Source organism: Oncorhynchus gorbuscha, linkage group LG10 (assembly GCF_021184085.1).
Source record: "Oncorhynchus gorbuscha isolate QuinsamMale2020 ecotype Even-year linkage group LG10, OgorEven_v1.0, whole genome shotgun sequence".
In the NCBI taxonomy this organism is placed as follows: domain Eukaryota; kingdom Metazoa; phylum Chordata; class Actinopteri; order Salmoniformes; family Salmonidae; genus Oncorhynchus; species Oncorhynchus gorbuscha.
In genome coordinates, this window is record NC_060182.1 from 19,149,855 (window position 1) to 19,172,469 (window position 22,615).

Genomic DNA, 22,615 nt, shown 5'->3' on the forward strand with positions numbered 1-22,615 from the left:
CCCCTCAAGAGTATTTCCCAGCTCTAACAAATGCTGTATGCACCATCTTGGTGCATAATGTTTCACTGCAGGTAGAAGATGCCTGTGGACAGAAATCTAGGATCAGCTACTCCAAATCTAAAGGCAACATTATCTTCAGATCAGCGTCTATTGGAGAAAATTCCATTTACTCTTAATGTGTCTAATAGGGTTCTCTGTGTGGCTTCTGTCTCACACTAAAACTAGCTGTCTTGATCTCTTGACCTTTCCCACTATGTTACTGTGGAAACAGAGCAACATGACCTTCCGGGTCACAGATTGACCTGCCAGTACTCTGTTTGAGTTACCTAAGTGCCTGTTGGAGGAGTTTCTTCCTGTTGTACCTCTCTCTAATGTCCACACTCCCTCTAATGGGGATCAAAGGGTTAAACGAGGCCCTGGCAGCTGTCAGCGTATGGATGGGGGATGTGTTGGTGTCAGGTTCCCCCCTCCTCCCTCTCCTCTCTCAGGAGACACATTCCTTACATACTGTAGTAGTTCTCCAAACATCCATATTATTCACCAAATGTTCCTTTCATTGTTTCAGATGACGGGCCCTACTCTAAGGGCAACAAGGACTCTGGAGGGACCGACCATGCCTCCAGGAGACGCAGTATTGCAGGTACAGTGGGGTTACACCTTACTGTGACTTTCAGTGATGCCACTGTTTCTCCTCTGTGGTACCATGTCCAATATTTTCAGCCTTACTCTCTCCAAGATGTAAGGATATCTGAAGGAGTGAAGCTTTTCAATGTGATTGTTTGATCACACATGTTCCATCACGTCTTCGCTGCGTTGATTGATAGGTGTGGCACTGTTATGAATATCTCGTGCTGTAGTGCTTAGATAAGGAGGAAATATGTCTATGTAGCATACCTGTCGTTGGAGACAAAAGGAGTCCTCTCCCCCCATGAATTTAGCATGATTTAACAGCACAGCACATTGTGGCCAGAGCCAGAGACAGAATGGGACCAAGTACATAACCTCCACAAACAACTACAGCATCTGAAGGCACTACAACTAGATATCCATCAGAGCTAGTGTCAAGCCCAATTTATCCTCAATTCTGTTCAGGAAATTTAATTTACAAATCTGTAATGATTTCATTTTTTTCTGTCAAGATGTACTTTTTCAATTAATTCACTGAATTCAAACACATTATGGGGAATGTACTGAGTTTAAATGGAGCTGACCCCACCCCACTATCCATCAGTTTATATGGAACAAACCACATCCCCTATCCATGACATCCAACAGTTTATATGGAGCAGACCACATCCCCTATCCATGACATCCATCAGTTTATATGGAGCAGACCACATCCCCTATCCATGACATCCATCAGTTTATATGGAGCAGACCACATCCCCTATCCATGACATCTATCAGTTTATATGGAGCAGACCACATCCCCTATCCATGACATCCATCAGTTTATATGGAGCAGACCACATCCCCTATACATGACATCCATCAGTTTATATGGAGCAGACCACATCCCCTATCCATGAAATCTATCATTTTATATGGAGCTGACCCCATCCCCTATCCATGACATCTATCAGTTTATATGGAGCTGACCACATCCCCTATCCATGACATCCATCAGTTTATATGGAGCTGACCACATCCCCTATCCATGACATCCATCAGTTTATATGGAGCTGACCCCATCCCCTATCCATGACATCTATCAGTTTATACGGAACAGACCACATCCCTTATCCATGAAATCTATCATTTTATATGGAGCTGACCCCATCCCCTATCCATGACATCTATCAGTTTATACGGAACAGACCACATCCCTTATCCATGACATCTATCAGTTTATATGGAGCTGACCACATCCCCCATCCATCAGTTTATATGGAGCTGACCACATCCCCTATCCATGACATCCATCAGTTTATATGGAGCTGACCCCATCCCCCATCCATCAGTTTATATGGAGCTGACCACATCCCCTATCCATGACATCTATCAGTTTATATGGAGCTGACCACATCCCCTATCCATGACATCCATCAGTTTATATGGAGCTGACCACATCCCCTATCCATGACATCCATCATTTTATATGGAGCTGACCCCATCCCCCAACCATCAGTTTATATGGAGCTGACCACATCCCCTTTCCATGACATCTATCAGTTTATATGGAGCTGACCACATCCCCTATCCATGACATCCATCAGTTTATATGGAGCTGACCCCATCCCCCATCCATCAGTTTATATGGAGCTGACCACATCCCCTATCCATGACATCTATCAGTTTATATGGAGCTGACCACATCCCCTATCCATGACATCTATCAGTTTATATGGAGCTGACCACATCCCCTATCCATGACATCCAACAGTTTATATGGAGCAGACCACATCCCCTATACATGACATCCATCAGTTTATATGGAGCAGACCACATCCCATATCCATGACATCCATCAGTTTATATGGAGCAGACCACATCCCCTATCCATGACATCCATCAGTTTATATGGAGCTGACCACATCCCCTATCCATGACATCCATCAGTTTATATGGAGCTGACCCCATCCCCCATCCATCAGTTTATATGGAGCTGACCACATCCCCTATCCATGACATCTATCAGTTTATATGGAGCTGACCACATCCCCTATCCATGACATCCATCAGTTTATATGGAGCTGACCACATCCCCTATCCATGACATCCAACAGTTTATATGGAGCAGACCACATCCCCTATACATGACATCCATCAGTTTATATGGAGCTGACCACATCCCCCATCCATCAGTTAATATGGAGCAGACCCCATCCCCCATCCATGACATCCCTCAGTTTATATGGAGCTGACCCCATCCCCCATCCATGACATCCCTCAGTTTATATGGAGCAGACTTCATCCCCCATCCATCAGTTTATATGGAGCTGACCCCATCCCCATCCATGACATCCCTCAGTTTTATATGGAGCAGACTTCATCCCCCATCCATCAGTTTATATGGAGCTGACCCCATCCCCCATCCATCAGTTTATATGGAGCTGACCACATCCCCTATCCATGACATCTATCAGTTTATATGGAGCTGAGCCCATCCTCCATCCATGACATCCATCAGTTTATATGGAGCAGACCCCATCCCCCATCCATCAGTTTATATGGAGCAGACCCCATCCCCTATCCATGACATCCATCAGTTTATATGAAGCTGACCCCATCCCCCATCCATCAGTTTATATGAAGCTGACCCCATCCCCTATCCATGACATCTATCAGTTTATATGGAGCAGACCACATACCCTATCCATCAGTTTATATGGAGCTGACCCCATCCCCGATCCATGACATCCATCAGTTTATATGGAGCTGACCCCATCCCCCATCCATGACATCCATCAGTTTATATGAAGCTGACCCCATCCCCCATCCATCAGTTTATATGAAGCTGACCCCATCCCCTATCCATGACATCTATCAGTTTATATGGAGCAGACCACATACCCTATCCATCAGTTTATATGGAGCAGACCACATCCCCTATCCAACAGTTTATATGGAGCAGACCACATTCCCTATCCATCAGTTTATATGGAGCAGACCACATCCCCCATCTATAAGTTTATATGGAGCATACCACATCCCCTATCCATCAGTTTATATGGAGCAGACTTCATCCCCTATCCATCAGTTTATATGGAGCTGACCACATCCCCTATCCATCAGTTTATATGGAGCTGACCACATCCCCTATCCATCAGTTTATATGGAGCTGACCACATCCCCTATCCATCAGTTTATATGGAGCTGAGCCCATCCCCCATCCATGACATCCATCAGTTTATATGGAGCAGACTTCATCCCCCATCCATCAGTTTATATGGAGCTGACCACATCCCCTATCCATCAGTTTATATGGAGCTGAGCCCATCCCCCATCCATGACATCCCTCAGTTTATATGGAGCAGACTTCATCCCCCATCCATCAGTTTATATGGATCAGACCACATCCCCTATCCATGACATCCATCAGTTTATATGGAGCAGACCACATCCCCCATCCATCAGTTTATATGGAGCTGACCACATCCCTTAGCCATGACATCTATCAGTTTATATGGAGTTGAGCCCATCCTCCATCCATGACATCCATCAGTTTATATGGAGCAGACCCCATCCCCCATCCATCAGTTTATATGGAGCAGACCCCATCCCCTATCCATCAGTTTATATGGAGCTGACCACATCCCCTATCCATGACATCTATCAGTTTATATGGAGCAGACCCCATCCCCTATCCATGACATCCCTCAGTTTATATGGAGCAGACTTCATCCCGCATCCATCAGTTTATATGGAGCTGACCCCATCCCCCATCCATCAGTTTATATGGAGCTGACCACATCCCCTATCCATGACATCTATCAGTTTATATGGAGCTGAGCCCATCCTCCATCCATGACATCTATCAGTTTATATGGAGCAGACCACATCCCCTATCCATCAGTTTATATGGAGCAGACCCCATCCCCTATCCATCAGTTTATATGGAGCTGACCACATCCCCTATCCATCAGTTTATATGGAGCTGACCACATCCCCCATCCATGACATCCCTCAGTTTATATGGAGCTGACCACATCCCCCATCCATGACATCTATCAGTTTATATGGAGCTGACCACATCCCCTATCCATGACATCCATCAGTTTATATGGAGCAGACCACATCCCCTATCCATGACATCTATCAGTTTATATGGAGCTGACCCCATCCCCCATCCATGACATCTATCAGTTTATATGAAGCTGACCCCATCCCCCATCCATCAGTTTATATGAAGCTGACCCCATCCCCCATCCATCAGTTTATATGAAGCTGACCCCATCCCCCGATCCATGACATCCATCAGTTTATATGAAGCTGACCCCATCCCCCATCCATCAGTTTATATGAAGCTGACCCCATCCCCCATCCATCAGTTTATATGAAGCTGACCCCATCCCCCGATCCATGACATCCATCAGTTTATATGAAGCTGACCCCATCCGATCCCATCCATCAGTTTATATGAAGTTGACCCCATCCCCCATCCATCAGTTTATATGAAGCTGACCCCATCCCCCGATCCATGACATCCATCAGTTTATATGAAGCTGACCCCATCCCCCATCCATCAGTTTATATGAAGTTGACCCCATCCCCATCCATCAGTTTATATGAAGCTGACCCCATCCCCCGATCCATGACATCCATCAGTTTATATGAAGCTGACCCCATCCCCCATCCATCAGTTTATATGAAGCTGACCCCATCCCCCATCCATCAGTTTATATGAAGCTGACCCCATCCCCCGATCCATGACATCCATCAGTTTATATGAAGCTGACCCCATCCCCCATCCATCAGTTTATATGAAGTTGACCCCATCCCCTATCCATCAGTTTATATGAAGCTGACCCCATCCCCCGATCCATGACATCCATCAGTTTATATGAAGCTGACCCCATCCCCCATCCATCAGTTTATATGAAGCTGACCCCATCCCCCATCCATCAGTTTATATGAAGTTGACCCCATCCCCTATCCATCAGTTTATATGAAGTTGACCCCATCCCCTATCCATCAGTTTATATGAAGTTGACCCCAACCCCTATCCATCAGTTTATATGAAGTTGACCCCAACCCCTATCCATCAGTTTATATGAAGTTGACCCCATCCCCCATCCATCAGTTTATATGAATTTGACCCCATCCCCTATCCATCAGTTTATATGAAGTTGACCCCATCCCCCATCCATCAGTTTATATGAAGTTGACCCCATCCCCTATCCATGACATCTATCAGTTTATATGGAGCAGACTCCATCCCCTATCCATAACATCCATCATCAGAGAGTAGAGGGAGGGGGAGAGAGGAGAGAGAGAAAGTCAGTCAGACAGAGAGAGATAATGAGGGGTAGAGAAGAGACAGAATGTCAGAGGCAGAGATAATCAAGCCGTGTTTGTAACAGTTCAGACAAACAGACTCTGTGTCCCAGATGGATGCTGACTCAGTGACTCTGTCCATCCACTGTTCCTCCTGTGTTTTTCCCTGTGTCGCTGTGTATCCCTGTGTGTCCCTGTATGTTCCTGTGTGCCCCTGTGTGTCCCTGTTTGTTCTTGTGTGTCCTTGTATGTTCCTGTGTGACCCTGTGTGTTCCTATGTGTCCCTGTTTGTTCTTGTGTGTCCCTGTGTGTCTTCCTGTGTGTCCCTGTGTGTGTGTAGAAGACTACCGGGGTGTGACCACCGTGGACCTAATAAAGAGGGAGGGCAGCAGCTTGGGCCTCACCATCTCCGGGGGGTCCGATAAGGACGGCAAGCCCAGAGTGTCCAACCTACGGCCAGGTGGGCTAGCTGCCAGGTGAGATCTCCACTGAGATGACACATCCGTAACCTGGCAACCGCAGCGAGCTGTCTGTATGTGTTACCCACATCATCCACACTGTAACACACCGCCTCACACTAACCTGGGGATCATAAACGCTGCAGGAGACCAGCTGTTTACTGGGTGATGTGGAGCCTGGAACTGATATTCCACCAGAGCATAGTTTAGGAGAGGGTCTCCTATGTTAAGAAACAAGATAAATATGCATGTTCCCTATCACACAAACTAAATTAAATGACATCTCACTACAGTGAATTAATTGGTATTAAGTTAATGTAGAGAGAAGTGTTTTAAGCGACTACCTGCTTTATTTAATTGCCTCACAATTCTCTTGGTATTCATAGTGATTTAATGTTTCTATTTTGGAGTGTGGAGCCATGTTATTTCAGTAAAGATAGTTGAATAAACATTCAATTCATATAATTTGTCCTTATGTCAGCCATAAACGCAGTGGAAAGCTCTCTCACGCTTCAGAGTGACTAAGTGGCATGTGACTGCAGCCTCTCATCTTTATTTATTACACACACTCATATTAAATACTGGAAAATATCATTCTTTCTGCCACCACAAAAGTGTCTCAGTATAGAATGTGGTCAACCGACTAGATATGACAATCGTGATATTACTTAACAGCTTATCTCACTGCTATTATAACCATTACACCACTGGCCTGTTTGCTAGTCGACTCGGTTGAACTCATACACACAATATATCTATGTTAAGATGAAAGCGTATGACCGTGTTTGGTAGGCTCATGCTGATGTGTGTGTCCTGAGTCACTGTAGCGATTGGCAGTAGCCCAGAGGTGTAGCAGAGCAGCACATCTATTTAATTAGCATCCAAATGAGCATCGTGTTGACTCACAGTGTCACATGGGAGACATCATGTGAAACATGTCTCTCATCTCTATCTGTCTGTCTGAAGAATTCTAGGGTTGCATCTATTTTGCATAGCTTGTGTTATAATTAGACAGACTTTCTGCTACAAAGATGCCGAACATTAGTCATGACAGGGCAGTGATGAAGATACACAACAACGTTCTGAAGCCATGAATCAGGAGATAATATGTTGTTTTCAGAGTTTATCATTAGTGGGGCCAGGAGGTTTTCCTAAACATGTGACCCAACCAAGCCAGAGATATTCCCTGGCTAAGTGACATCGTCAGGAAAAACCCATCAAGCAACGTCTTCAATGTTCTCTGCTGGGGTTGTGCTCTATTGTAGCTCTCCTCTCTCCTTGTAGGAGTGACCAGCTGAATGTGGGAGACTACATCAAGTCTGTGAACGGCATCAACCTGTCCAAGCTCCGCCACGAGGAGATCATCAGCCTGCTGAAGAACATAGGGGAACGTGTGGTGCTGGAAGTGGAGTACGAATTACCTCCCTTTGGTATGAGCACTTCTAGTGTGTATCGTCCTGCATCTATTATAGTAGGTCTATAATATCCATATATTTTCAAATAACATATACAGTAGTGGAGATAAGGTCAACATAGCTTGCCTTTGTTCTTGGTTGAAAAAGCATCCACTTCTCTCTGTTGTTGTCTTCTCATGCTGGGACATTATTCCAGTACAGTAGTTGTCCATTTATTTCTGGACTGTGACCCAGCAAGTAAACAAACTAATCAGAATCCCAGTGGAGGCTGGTGTCATTTTCAATCTGAAGACACGCTCATTTGATGGCCCAAATGGAATGTGTTTGATTTCTTTGATACCTTTCCATTCTAGCCATGAGCTGTCCTCCCTCCACTGGATGATCCAGTTTTGACCCATAAGGACCAAAACAGCAACCCAGCAATGGGTCAAACCTCACATTGGCAGTTACCACTAACCCTGAACCCAAGGACCCTGTACAGCAAACGAGAGGGGAAAATAAGACTCAGGTTAAAACACTGAATGTGAATCATGAATGTGACAGTTGTTCTCTCTCTCTCCATCTCTGTTTCCAGTCCAGAATGCTCCCGTGGGTGTCATATCTAAGACCATAGAGGTGTGCCTATACAAAGAGGGTAACAGCTTTGGATTCGTCATGAGAGGTGGGCATCATTCAGTCTGCTAGAATGTACAGTGTGTATAATGAAGGGTGGCAGAGGATGAAAGATTGAACCTGATCGTGTGTGTTCTGCTTCTCTAGGAGGGTTCCATGAAGACTGGCACAGGTCTCGTCCTCTGGTAGTGACCTACGTACGGCCCGGGGGTCCTGCTGATAGGTAAAGACATGCATAGGTGTGTGTGTGCACACGTGATTATTCCCTCATGAGTAATTTCACATGAGTAAGCAATTAAGAAGCTCTGGAATGCCTTGTTTTCAGTCAGTGTATGTATCTGCGTGCAATCGGTACAGCTTGCTGGACCTGGTTTTCTCTTTGCCATTTGTTTCAATGGCAAATGCTATTGAAAAGATGTAGTGATGCGTGCCCCCCAGACCTATGGAAATGCAGTCATGCATTAATGTTATATCCACATTAACAGTATAAAGAGCAAGCTTCATCCTAAGGCTAGGGACTAGCTAGCTGAATGCTGTACTGCACTGTTTCTGTCCAGGATTTCTCAGAAGATTAAGGGCAACATACATTGTATATACATCAAACAGTGATATGTTGAGTGTACTGTACACCATGAGAGAATATATAGATATTATTTATGCTTATTAATTTATGTTCATTCATTTCCTGAGAGGTCAGAGGTAGAATCTATCTTTTACCAGAGAGAGGACATTGGGAGCTGTTTGGTGGCGAAATATGACTGTACTGCAATGTCCAAAACACCTCCTTGTTCCCTTTTGAAAGTTCCTCTATTCCTAGAGACAGCAAACAGAAAGATGGTGACCATGTGATGTGTCTGTGTGGACAGAGTGCCTGCATTCGATGCCCTCTCCTTCATGCACACTTAAGGGTTAGTGTTCTCTCACCTCTCTCTCTGTCTCCCTAACAGAGAGGGCACACTGAAGGCTGGTGACCGCGTGCTAAGCGTGGATGGGATGCCCTTAAACCGAGAGAAGCACGCTGACACCCTCACTATGCTGATGCAGTGTAGCCAGGAAGCCCTGTTCCTGATTGAGTATGACGTCTCCGTCATGGGTGAGCACACACACGCTGGTCGGAGGGGTATTATGTGAGAATACGGCAGGCAAGGCAACATCGCTCTGAGGGTAAATTATGCGCCCGTTCCACAAGAATGTATTAGAGCGAGTGTTCGTGGCTCACAAGCCGCCACTGGGGATTCACACGACTACATAACATGTCAACACTTAGTAGGAATGGTAGAGCAGGTACATACAATAAATACTCTACTGATTCTAATATAGAAGTCGACTCTATACCATATGTAAGTAAGCCAAATCACCCGGAAGTTTAGGATTATTTTCTTTCATTTTGCATGTTACAGAGATCTAGGCTTTTATATACCCTAATTAGAACTCGTGCTTCACAGTCAGTCAGTCAGACAGTCAGTTAGACAGACAGATGTTCCTGCCCCCGAAAGAGCCTCACAGAAGGGTGTTGAGGACCGAGAGCTTGCGTCAGTTTGGCATGGTCAAATATCAAATAACCCTTCAGTCTGTTCTCCTCCAATTAAAAATAAATAAATACAGAAATACTTAATTTACATAGGTATTCACAACCCTGAGTCAATACTTTGTGGAAGCACATTTGGCGGCGAATAAAGCTATGAGTCTGAGAATATAGAGCTGGTGGGATTTTCCATGCACCGGCAGAACAGAGACGCTACCTCTGGTAAGACGAGGTGTGGGGGTGTGTGTATTTATGTCAATAACAGCTGGTGAGAGGTATTAACAGATGTCTTGAGGTATTACTCTCCTGAGGTAGAGTACCTTATGATAAGCTGTCAACCGCACTATTTACCAAGAGAGTTCTCATCTGTATTATTCGTAGCGTCTATTTACTACCACAAAGAGAAGCTGGCATTAAGACCGTTCTCAACCAACTCTATAAAGCTATAAGCAAAGAAGAAAATGCTCACCCAGAAGCGGAGCTCCAAAGTGTCCGGGGACTTTAATGCAGGCAACCTTAAATCAGTTTTACCAACGTTTTACCAGCATATCAGGTGCAACCAGGGAAAAGCGTCCAGATTAGTCTCCCGCTCCTTGAAAGAGGCAGCTCTAACCTTTAGCTCGATGCAGATGTTGCCTGTAATCCATGGCTTCTGGTTGGGATATGTACGTACAGTCACTGTGGGGACGACGTCATCGATGCACTTATTGATAAAGCCGGTGACTGAGGTGGTATACTCCTCAATGCCATTGGATGAATCCCGGAACATATTCCAGTCTGTGCTAGCAAAACAGTCCTGTAATGTAGCATCCGCGTCATCTGACCACTTCCGTATTGAGTGAGTCACTGGTACTTCCTGCTTTAGTTTTAGTTTGTAAGCAGGAATTAGGAAGATAGAATTACGGTCAGATTTGCCAAATGTAGGGCGGGGGAGAGCTTTGTATGCATCTCTGTTGGTGCCCACATCACCAACGAACTATCATGGTCCAAACGTTCCAAGACAGTCGTGAAGAGGGCACAACAAACCCTTTTCCCCCTCAGGAGACTGAAAAGATTTGGCATGGGTCCCTAGATCCTCAAAATGTTCTACAGCTGCACCACCGAGAGCATCTTGACCGGTTGCATCACCGCTTGGTATGGAAACTACTCGGCATCTGACTGTAAGTCGCTACAGAGGGTAGTGCGAACGGCCCAGTACATCACTGGGGCCAAGCTTCCTGCCATCCAGGACCTATATAATAGGCGGTGTCAGAGGAGTCCAGAAAATTGTCAGAGACTCCATTCACCAAGTTATAGACTGTTTTCTCTGCTACCGCACGGCAAGCGGTACCGGAGCACCAAGTCCAGGACCAAAAGGCTCGTCAACAGCTTGTACCCCCCTGTGCACTGCTGCTACTCGCTGTTTGTTTGTTACCTATGCATAGTCACTTCGCCCCCACCTACATGTACAGATGACTTCAACTAGCTTGTACCCCTGCACACTGATTCGGTACCGGTGCCCCTGTATATACTGTAGCTCTGTTATTCTTATTGTGTTACTTTTTATTATTGCTTTTTATTTTAGCCTATTTGGTAAATATTTTCTTCTTCTTGAACTGCACTGTTGGTTAAGGGCTTGCAAGTAAGCATTTCACGGTAGTCTACACTTGTGGTATTCAGCACATGTGGCAAATAAAGGATGATTTGATTTGATTTGAGTCATCTTGGGTATGTCTGTATCAGCTTTGAACATCTGGATTTGGGGATTTTATCCAATTCTTCCTAGTAGATTTTCCCAAGCACTGTTAAGTAAGATGGGGACCGGCGGTGAACAGCAATCTTCAAGTCATTCCACAGATTTTCAATAGGATTCAAATCTGGGCTTTGTCTGCGCCACTCAAGGACTTTCACATTCTTGTTCTGAAGCTATTCCAGCATTTCTTCGGCTATATGCTTGAGGTCATTGTCCTGTTGGAAGGTAAATCTTCGCCCAAGTCTAAGGTCATCTGTTATCACTGGATAGCATATCTCATACCGTATGTCATCAGCTGAGACAGCTTGACATCTGTGCTGCCGGAGTTAAATGTTAAGTGAGGTGGGTTGAGGTGAAGTAAATGGGAATATCCTTGTTTGGAATAAAGTGGGAAAACATCATTAACAAACCAAATGTCCCCTGAAATAAAATAATGGGGTCTTCAATTTAGAGAGAGGGGATAATGAAGACAAAGTAAATGGAAATTATAATTATAACGTTTCTTAAGTACTCAGACACTGATTTCATCACTGTACTGTAGTGACCTTATTAACCCAACACCAAGCAACCTCATCAATTCACTACAGTACTATGGATATTCCACCCTAATGCCGTGCATGTCTATCTTTCTCTCAGAGTCTGTGCAGCAGGCCTCTGGCCCCCTGCTGGTGGAGATAGTGAAGTGTCCTGCAGCCAGCCTGGGTGTCAGCCTGGCTACTGCAGTGTACAGGAACAAGCAGGTCATCGTCATTGACAAAATCAAACAGGCCAGTGTGGTGGAGAGGTGAGCCAAGCCTCCTGTCACTATCAATGTAAAACTTTTTTACTTGCATACCAAAGAGATCATACTGTATTTTGCATGAAAATAGCTTTATACTAAATGTAATATGCTTTTCTACTTTCAAACCCCTCTCTCTCTGTCCCTTTCCTACCTCTCTCTCTCTCTCTCTCTCTCTCTCTCTCTCTCTCTCTCTCTCTCTCTCTCTCTCTCTCTCTCTCTCTCTCTCTCTCTCTCAGGTGTGGGGCATTGCATATAGGTGATCTTCTCCTGTGTATAGATGGGACCAGTACTGAGTACTGTTCCCTAATGGAGGCCACGCAGCTGTTGGCCCAAACCTCTGACATTGTTAAATTGGAGATCCTGACAGCCAATCAGAGCAGACTTCCCATGAGACCTCAAGACACAGGTCTTTATATTTTTATTTATTTAACCTTTATTTAACTAGTCAAGTCAGTTAAGAACAAATTCTTATTTACATTGACGGCTGGGTAAAAATAAAAATAAAATATATATATATAGGCCAAAACACACATAACGACAAGAGAGACAACACAACACTACATAAAGAGAGACCTAAGATATCAACATAGCATGGCAGCAACACATTACAACAACACAGCTGGGTAGCAACACAACATGACAGCAGCACAACATGGTAGCAGCATAAAACATGGTACAAACATTATTGGTCACAGACAACAGCACAAAGGGCAAGAAGGTAGACACAACAACACACCACTCAAAGCAGACACAACTGCCAGTAAGAGTCTTTGAGTGAAGAGATAAAAATGTCCAGTTGGAGTGTTTTTTGCAGCTCGTTCCAGTCGCTAGCTGCAGAGAACTGAAAAGAGAAGGGACTCAGAGATGCGTGTGCTTTGGGGACCTTTAACAGAATGTGACTGTCAGAACGGGTGTTGTATGTGGAGGCCTAAGAGGGTTTTATAAATAAGCATCCACCAGTGGGTCTTGGACGGCTACACAGAGATGACCAGTTTACAGAGGAGTATAGAGCGCACTGATGTGTCCTATAAGGAGCATTGGTGGCAAATCTGATGGCCGAATGGCAAAAAACATCTAGCCTGCCGATCTATAAATGACGTCTCATTAATCTAGCATGGGTAGGATGGTCATCTGAATCAGGGTTAGTTTGGCAGCTTGGGTTTACGATAGAGGAAACCAAGTCTAGATTTAACCTTAACCTGTGGCTTTGATATGTGCTGAGAGAAGGACAGTGTACGGGGCCATGCTCCCAAGTACTTGTTTGAGGTGACTACCTCAAGCTCCAAACCCTCAGAGATAGTAATCACACCGGTGGGGAGAGGGGCAGTATCCCAACACTCTCCAAGGCGTCCTCTCCTCCCCCCTTCACAGTCCTTTGTTTATGTAATGTTTAGGTAGTTTTCTAGCTAGTAAGATGGCACCAACAGATATGGCAGCTCTGCTTCTAGCTCCGAAGCAACTTTGCAGTATTTCGTTTTTTTTGTGTGTTATTTCTTCCATTATTAGCCCAGAAATGTTTTTGTGTTATCACATACAGCCAGAAATAACTTTTGGATATCAGAGCAGCGGTAACTCACCAGCATTATGGACAGGAATATGACTTTCCAGAATTGGATCCTTTGTTCGTACCACCCAGGGCAATTGAACCTATTCTAGAGACTGCTGCGGCAGAAAAGAGGTATTCGAAGTGGACTTCTAGTCCGACTCAGGAGGCATGCGTACCATTCACCGCTTCCTGCTACTCGCTACTCGCTAACTTTCTAATGTTCAGTCTCTGGATAATAAAGTATTTGATTTTTTATTCATTTTATTTCATCTTTATTTAACTAGGCAATCAGAACAAATTATTATTTACAATGACGGCCTACACCAGCCAAACCCGGACGATGCTGGGCCAATTGTGCGCCGCCCTATGGGACTCCCAATCATGACTGATTGTGATACAACCTGGAATCAAACCAGGGTGTCTGTAGTGACGCCTCAAGTACTGAGATGCAGTGCCTTAGACTGCTGCGCCACTCGGGAGCCCAGGGCGAGGATCTCCTTCCAGAGAGACATCATGGATTGTAACATACTCTGTTTCACGGAAACATGGCTCTCTTGGGATAGACTGTCCCTGTCCATTCAGCCATCTGGGTTCTCAGTACATCGCGCAGACAGGAATAAAGAACTCTCCGGAAGAAAGGCGGGGTTGTATGTTTCATGATTAACCCATATGGTGTGATTGTGATAACATACATAAACTCAAGTCCTCTTGTTCACCCAACCTAGAAAATCTCACAATCAAATTCTGTATTACCTCCCAAGAGAATTCTCTACGATTATAGTCACAGCTGTGTATATTCCCCCTCAAGCCGATGCCATGGCGGCCCTCAAGGAACTACACTGGACTCTATGCAGACTGGAAACCACATATCTTGAGGCTGCATTTATTGTAGCTGGGTTTTTTCACACAGCAAATTTGAGGAAAACGCGACCAAAGTTCTAACAACACATTGACTCGCGCTGGTAAAACATTGGACTACTGCTACTCATCCCTACAAGGCCCTCCCCCGCCCTCTCTTCAGCAAATCTGTTCACGACTCCATTTTGCTACTCCCTTCCTATAGGCAGAAACTCAAACAGGAAGTACCCGTGCTAAGGTCTATTCAATGATTGTCTGACCAATCGGAATCCATGCTTCAAGATTGTTTAGATCACGCGGACTGGGATATATTCCGGATAGCCTCTGAGAATAACATCAACGAATACACGGATATGGTGACTGAGTTCATCAGGAAGTGTATAGGAGATGTTGTACCCACTGTGACTATTAAAACCTACCCAAACCAGAAACCGTGGATAGATGCCAGCATTCGCGCAAAACTGAATGCACAATACACCACATTTAACGATGGCAAGGTGACTGGGTATATGGCTGAATACAAACAGTGTAGTTATTCCCTCCGTAAGGCAATCAAACAGGCAAAACGTCAGTATAGAGACAAAGTGGAGTTGCAATTCAACGGCTCAGACATGAGACGTAGGTGACAGGGCCTACAGACAATCATGGACTACCACGGTGAACTACTCCAACCTCAGAAGGCTGAAGAAATTTAGCTCGGCCTCTAAAACCCTCACAAACTTTTACAGATGCACAATTGAGAGCATCCTGTTGGGCTGTATCACCGTAACCGCAGGGCTCTCCAGAGTGTGGTGCAGTCTGCCCAACGCATCACCGGGGGGGGGGGGCTACCTGCCCTCCAGGACACTTATAGCACCTTCACAGGAAGGCCAAAAAGATCATTAAGGACCACCCTAGCCACGACCTGTTCACCTCGCTATCATCCAGAAGGTGAAGTTTGTACAGGTGCATCAAAGCTGGGACCGATACACTGAAAAACAGCTTCTATCTTAAGGCCATCAGGCTATTAAATAGCCATCACTAGCTGGCTTCTACCGGGTTACGCAACCCTGCACCTTAGAGGCTGCTGCCCGATATAGTACATAGACTTGGAATCACTGGCCACTTTAATAATGGAACACTAGTCACTTTAATAATGTTTAAATAATGTTTACATACTGCTTTACTCATCTCATACATATATGATGCATTTTATTCTACTGTATGTTAGTCAGTGCCATGCTGACATTGCTCAATCTAATTGGAGGTTATGAGCACTGTACCCTGGTGTAGACCACTGGTCTTTTATGCATCCCGACAAGCTACACATGCAAACACGCGTTGTTGTGTTTTTGGGCTAACAGTCTGAGGTGGTTTCTTTTTATTTGTTATATATATTTTCAAAATGATTAATTTACCAAGCACTGATGTCATGTACATGATAAACAGCTTTAGTTTAAATAGGTTGATCCATGTAAGTATTAACAGGTAGAAAGGAACACCTAACAGTTGATTGACAGAGCCTTTGGTCAGAGGTTGTTTCTTAGTATGTGAGGTTGGGAAAGATTGTGAAGCCTGAAGTGTGGTACAACTACGCTGTGTCTTAGTGTCAACTACAGTGGCTTAGTCTTATCTGCGGTGGGCGTCTCAGCATTAGAATATGGATCTTATGGCTAAGTCATTATATTATGGAGACACCCACTACCCAATGGAGTTGAATTACATGTTGTTATCTGTCATCGTGAACATGGATTATGTTATTGCACTGTATCACACTTATGTATGTACTCAAGATAGTGACAAGAAAGTGTTTCAGGTAGGTTTTTATTTGTGTCTATAAAATTACTGTAATTTTTCATGTGCTTCTAAGTTGGATTAGATGTAGATTCATTATTGAAATTAAATGCCACAACGATGAGATTATATTTTAATGATACATTCCCTTTGGGTATTAGACATGATCATAAAATGCAATTTGTCTAATCCTCTCTGGGATTTAATAAGACTGGTATGGCAACTAAAAGATAAGCTGTTTCTAAAGTATTCCTCAGTAAAGATAGGAATTAGAGCTCTACTCTACAGGAGCCAAATGGTTACAGGACCACAGAGTGGGATGGAAGATTTGGAGGAGTGGATAGAAGTTGCCCCTAACTACTGAGAAAGGGTCACATCTTGTCACTCTTCCTATGGTTAGGCCTAGGGGATACGAAAGGGTTAATGACAACTTCTGCCTGAGACGAACGTTGTGGCCGTTTGAAAAAGACTTGCTTTCATAAGACATACTACAATGTCTTGGATTTAACCAGATGACCTGGATCTGTGAGACATCCATGGCTTTCTTGCAAATCCTTCATCCATGTGAGGAGGGAGACTGTCACAGATGAAGACTGTATGAATAGAAGGGATTCCTGTGCTGTGTAATTCTCCCTGTTAAATATGGCTGTGTGGTTTGGTCACATTCAAGTGTTCAGTGTAGCTCCACATTTTTCCCTTGAATGTTTCATTAATGATTTGGTTTTACTACATTGTTTGTGGGTGTGAGAATAGAATAGCCAATACTGTATCTTTCGGCTACAACCTGCATTTTACAGCATTAAAGAATATAAATCATTTGTAAAGGGGGTAAACATTTGGGGACACAGCCATCACACAGTAAATGCAGTCCAAAGAGTAGAACATTTAAGATCAGTATTTATTCTGTGTCATCTGGCATCTTTTTCTCCAATCCCATTAACTTTTCACACAACTGAATAAGCCTCAGGTTTGACACTGACAGCTCACATGCTCAATTGGTCAATTGGCCTGCCAATCAGGAGAGAGGCAGGACATATCTTATCCATGAGGCGTCATCTGCAATTAGCCTTTCGGGTTTCAGCTGTGTTCAATGAAGGCAGATTCACATGGCATGTCCTCACTTCGCAAGGCAGTATTAGCTCAGTGAGTCAGTTCTGGCTGACCTACCAGTGTTTTTACAAACCTAGTTTCTTTTGCTTTCTTCAAAGTGAAATTGTAAAATGTTCTCAAATCTGCATTCAGCTTTGTTGAAGCTTGTTAGTAAAAGTAAGAACATTTCTCAGCCATTCTGTCCTTCTTTGCTCCATTCAATTACATGTGTCTCACTGATTTTCCTGTGTTGACAAATGCATTATGCCACAGGATTCAATCTAGTGTACCATGAAGAAAACAAAATATCAATGACTGCCTGTTATCCTGCAGGCTCTGGGGTGTAAATGGAGATTAAAGCAGCATTTAATGGGCAGAATTTAGCAGCACATTGCTGTGCCTGAGTAGAGTAATTTTCCTTATAAACAACTTTTACATTTTGTTTCATTGTGGCTGCAGTGAAAGTAGAGAAGAGCAACCTTCACCATTGGGACCCCACTGTTAACTACAGCCACACCCAACACTGCAAGACATGGAGCAGTCCCAGCCACCCACTCAACCAGCAGGACCACTGCACATGTGAGTTATAATGTGTGAATATGCTGCTGGGTATAGTTCAGTATATAGAATTTTCCTTGCTAAGTGTATGTATTTTAAAAGTTGCTGTTGATCATCTGTCTTTTTTTCAGTTTATGATCCTCTGATCCCAATGATAATGTTGCGATATCATTAACTGTGTATTAGCATGTAGCCTAGGTGCAGTGTGGAGTTACAGGTCAAGTGACGAGTTGCATTATTCTACCTTGAAGGGGTTTCTTTTTGCATTGATTTGATGTTGTGAGCATGTGTCCTTTCAGCTCTGGTGTGTGGTGGCTTCTCCCCTTCCTCCACAGCCACCTCAGGGTACAGCAGTAGCCAGGGCAGCAGCACCCTACCCTGCCCCATCCCATCCACCAGCCCCCGTAGCACCACACATAAGAGACGCCAGAGGAGGAAGGAGCACAAGAGCTCATGTATGTGGATTGTGTACTGCTTTAAAAACAAATGTGTATTCATAACCGGCTTTTAGAATAGTTTGAGAATTGACCTACCTCCCCTCATTAAAGGGGTGACTGCTCTGATGACGGATCACTGACATGGACTGATGGAAAGGCTGATAGCTGACTCACTCTCTCTCTCCCTCTCTCTCTCCATCTATCCATTCATTCCTCCCCTTTCTCTCGATGTATCACACTGTCCACCCTTCCCCCTCACCCAGTGTCCCTAGCATCCAGCTCAGTGGGCCCTGGGGGTCAGGTTGTTCATGTGGAGACCAGCGAGGTCATCGTGAGGGGAGATCCACTCACAGGGTTCGGGGTTCAGCTGCAAGGGGGTGTCTTTGCCACAGAGACCCTGACCGTTCCCGCAGTCATCCGCTTCATCGAGCCTGACAGCCCTGCCGAAAGGTTACACACACACAGCCTCCCAGACAGAGAAGTACTGTACAGTGTGGAGTGACCTTGACCTTAGGGCCATGTCTTAGTCACTCATCGGACGGTAGGGTGTCATCAGAGGAATACTAATCTGGGTCTCCTATCCGAAGATGACACTTTTAGCTCCGCTGTGTCCTAGCTGTTCCATTAGGGACCTTGCTTTGAGGTAATGGTAATAACTTCAGTTGTATTAGAATCTGTGAGAAGCAAGTGAATCAATTACATTTTACTACGTTTTATTTACAAAAGTTTATCCTGGCCTTGCTTCTAAAAAGCATTTATCTGTTAATTTATTAAGGAAATGGATAGCCCTGAGTAGGCCAATGTGTGCTCTCTGCCCTTGTCTTGTAAGAGTAATGTTTGTGTCTGTATGGACAACAGAAGGCCATGTCCTCTGGGTGGTGTAATACCATTTAAAGTATCCCTCCGTTGGGAGGGAGTGACTCAAGCAGAACATCCTATTGTGATGTTCGTCTCAGCACTAAGGCAAGGTTAATGAATTGCAGTGTTTAGTGAATTAATCCTAGTTGACAGGGCTGCTATGTGTGTCCTAATGATGTGATCATGGAAGTAAGTGTGTGTGTGTGTGTGTGTGTGTGTGGGGGGGGGGGGGGGGGGGTGTACCGTGAGGGTGAAGTGTGTCCTTGCCCTTTATTTAAGGTCAAGCAAGGTGAAGAGTAATTGTCTTATCAGAGAAGTGATTGACAATTGTTCAACTTTGGTGCATATTGATCCATTATTCAACAGTCACTGGAGTCAAAGCCATTTTTCTGATAACAGAAGAAATCTACTTGAATGTTTCCCATTGCTCCTAGCCAGAACAGGAGGGTCTAGCTTTGTTAAATTTAACAACAATTGTTGATTGTGCCATTCAGGGTCCTGACTCAGTGGTTTATTGTTATCAGTGAGTTGAGGTCAAAGTGGAGTTGAAATATGTTCACTAATAAACCACCTATCTGAAATCTAAAGCAGAGTCATGAGAGTAGAGAACCAGACAGCTGTGTATATTTTTATATGCTCCATATAACACTTTCATGGTAGTAGTGGTGGTGGTAGTAATAGTACGGATAAGGTTTCTTATCGTTTTACAGCAGGACTCTCATGGTCTTCAGTTTTTGAGTGGGCTTCGTCTGAGAAATGGGATGTAAATGAGAGAAGTATTACGAAAAACTGTTCGTAACAACCGTTCAATTTGATTAAATGTCTAACTGTATAAAGGCCACACAGAATTATGCCGAATGCCACATAGAATTACACATTGTCCCTTATTGTTCTCTACTATGTATTAAAAAGATTCTCCCTCCATTGTACTCTTCTAACTATTCACTGTGTCATCAGATGTGGGTTGCTGCAGGTGGGGGACAGACTCCTGTCCATCAACAGAATCCCTACAGAGGATGGAACACTGGAGGAGGCCAATCAGCTACTGCGTGACGCTGCTCTGGCCAATAAGGTCACCCTGGAGATTGAGTTTGATGTAGCAGGTATAGTCTTTTTAATTAGTTTAACCTTTGTTCATCCAAGTTGAAATAGCATCTCAAATCAAAATGTGTTGGTCACGTGCGCAGATTTGCAGGTGTTACAGCAGGTGCAGTGAAATGCTTATGTTAGTAGCTCCAACAGTGCAGTAGAATGTCTTATGTTACTTGCTCCAACAGTGCAGTAGAATGTCAAATACACGAGTAATCTAAACAGCAAATCAAAAAATAACAATCCAAAGTAGATATATTAGTGAGCATGTGTGAGAATCGAGAATATGAATATAAATGTGTTCTGTGTAAAGACAGTATATAATTTCTAAAATGGTATGTACAGTTGTGGCCAAAAGTTAATTTTCACAAAGTCTGCTGCCTCAGTTTGTATGATGGCAATTTGCATATACACCAGAATGTTATGAAGAGTGATCAGATGAATTGCAATTAATTGTAAAGTCCCTCTTTGCCATGCAAATTAATTGAATCCCCCAAAAAACATTTCCACTGCATTTCTGCCCTGCCACAAAAGGACCTGCTGACATGTCAGTGATTTTCTCGTGAACACAGGTGTGAGTGTTGACGAGGACAAGGCTGGAGATCACTCTGTCATGCGGATTGGGTTCGAATAACAGACTGGAAGCTTCAAAAGGGGGGGTGGTGCTTGGAATCATTGTTCTTCCTCTGTCAAACATGGTTACCTGCAAGGAAACACGTGCCGTCATCATTGCTTGGCACAAAAAGGGCTTCACAGGCAAGGATATTGCTGCCAGTAAGATTGCACCTAAATCAACCATTTATCGGATCATCAAGAACTTCAAGGAGAGCGGTTCAATTGTTGTGAAGAAGGCTTCAAGGCGCCCAAGAAAGTCCAGCAAGCGCCAGGACCGTCTCCTAAAGTTGAGTCAGCTGCAGGATCGGGGCACCACCAGTACAGAGCTTGCGCAGGAATGGCTACAGGCAGGTGTGAGTGCATCTGCACGCAAAGTGAGGGGAAGACTTTTGGAGGATGGCCTGGTGTCAAGAAGGGCAGCAAAGAAGCCACTTCTCTCCAGGAAAAACATCAGGGACAGACTGATATTCTGAAAAAGGTACAGGGATTGGACTGCTGAGGACTGGGGTAAAGTCATTTTCTCTGATTAATCCCCTTTCCGGTTGTTGGGGGCATCTGGAAATAAGCTTGTCCGGAGAAGACAAGGTGAGCGCTACCATCAGTCCTGTGTCATGCCAACAGTAAAACATCCTGAGACCATTCATGTGTGGGGTTGCTTCTCAGCCAAGGGAGTGGGCTCACTCACAATATTGCCTAAGAACACAGCCATGAATAAAGAATGGTACCAACACATCCTCCTAGAGCAACTTCTCCCAACCATCCATTAACAGTTTGGTGACGAACAATGCCTTTTTCCAGCATGATGGAGCACCTTACCATATGGCAAAAGTGATAACTAAGTGGCTCAGGGAACAAAATGTCTATTTTGGATCCATGGCCAGGAATCTCCCCAGACCTTAATCCCATTAAGAACTTGTGGTCAATCCTCAAGAGGCGGGTGGACAAACAAAACCCCACAAATTCTGACAAACTCCAAGCATTGATTATGCAATAATGGGCTACCATCAGTCAGGATGTGGCCCAGAAGTTAATTGACAGCATTCCAGGGCCAATTGCAGAGGTCTTGAAAAAGGGTTAACACGGCAAATATTGACTCTTTGCATCAACTTTATGTAATTGTCAATCAAACCCTTTAATACTTATGAAATGCTTGTGCTTATACTTCAGTATTCCATAGTAACATCTGACAAAAATATCTAAAGACACTGAAGCAGCGAACTTTGTGGAAATTAATATTTGTGTCATTCTCAACTTTTGGCCACGACTGTACAGTAGGTACAATTTGAAGTTGGAAGTTTACATACACCTTAGCCAAATACATTTAAAGTCAGT

General features: G+C 44.2%; 1 protein-coding gene across 6 annotated transcripts in view; it reads left to right on the plus strand.

The window, feature by feature from the left end:
- grip2a (glutamate receptor interacting protein 2a) overlaps nucleotides 1-22,615 on the plus strand; it is a 53,869-nt gene that overhangs the window by 7,714 nt on the left and 23,540 nt on the right. For 5 of the 6 annotated variants that reach the window (XR_006840879.1, XR_006840880.1, XM_046365063.1 and 2 more), the window contains exons 2-13: nucleotides 566-640; nucleotides 6,278-6,413; nucleotides 7,680-7,825; nucleotides 8,385-8,471; nucleotides 8,570-8,645; nucleotides 9,370-9,515; nucleotides 12,316-12,463; nucleotides 12,697-12,866; nucleotides 18,186-18,305; nucleotides 18,584-18,739; nucleotides 18,985-19,171; nucleotides 20,537-20,682. Coding sequence is in view for 4 of the 6 variants with exons in the window: in XM_046365063.1 (XP_046221019.1) it covers nucleotides 566-640; nucleotides 6,278-6,413; nucleotides 7,680-7,825; nucleotides 8,385-8,471; nucleotides 8,570-8,645; nucleotides 9,370-9,515; nucleotides 12,316-12,463; nucleotides 12,697-12,866; nucleotides 18,186-18,305; nucleotides 18,584-18,739; nucleotides 18,985-19,171; nucleotides 20,537-20,682 (1,593 nt within the window). In the remaining 2 variants the exon portion in view is untranslated. The remainder of the gene's footprint in view (nucleotides 1-565; nucleotides 641-6,277; nucleotides 6,414-7,679; nucleotides 7,826-8,384; nucleotides 8,472-8,569; nucleotides 8,646-9,369; nucleotides 9,516-12,315; nucleotides 12,464-12,696; nucleotides 12,867-18,185; nucleotides 18,306-18,583; nucleotides 18,740-18,984; nucleotides 19,172-20,536; nucleotides 20,683-22,615) is intronic. The other variant, XM_046365064.1, reaches the window with a different exon arrangement.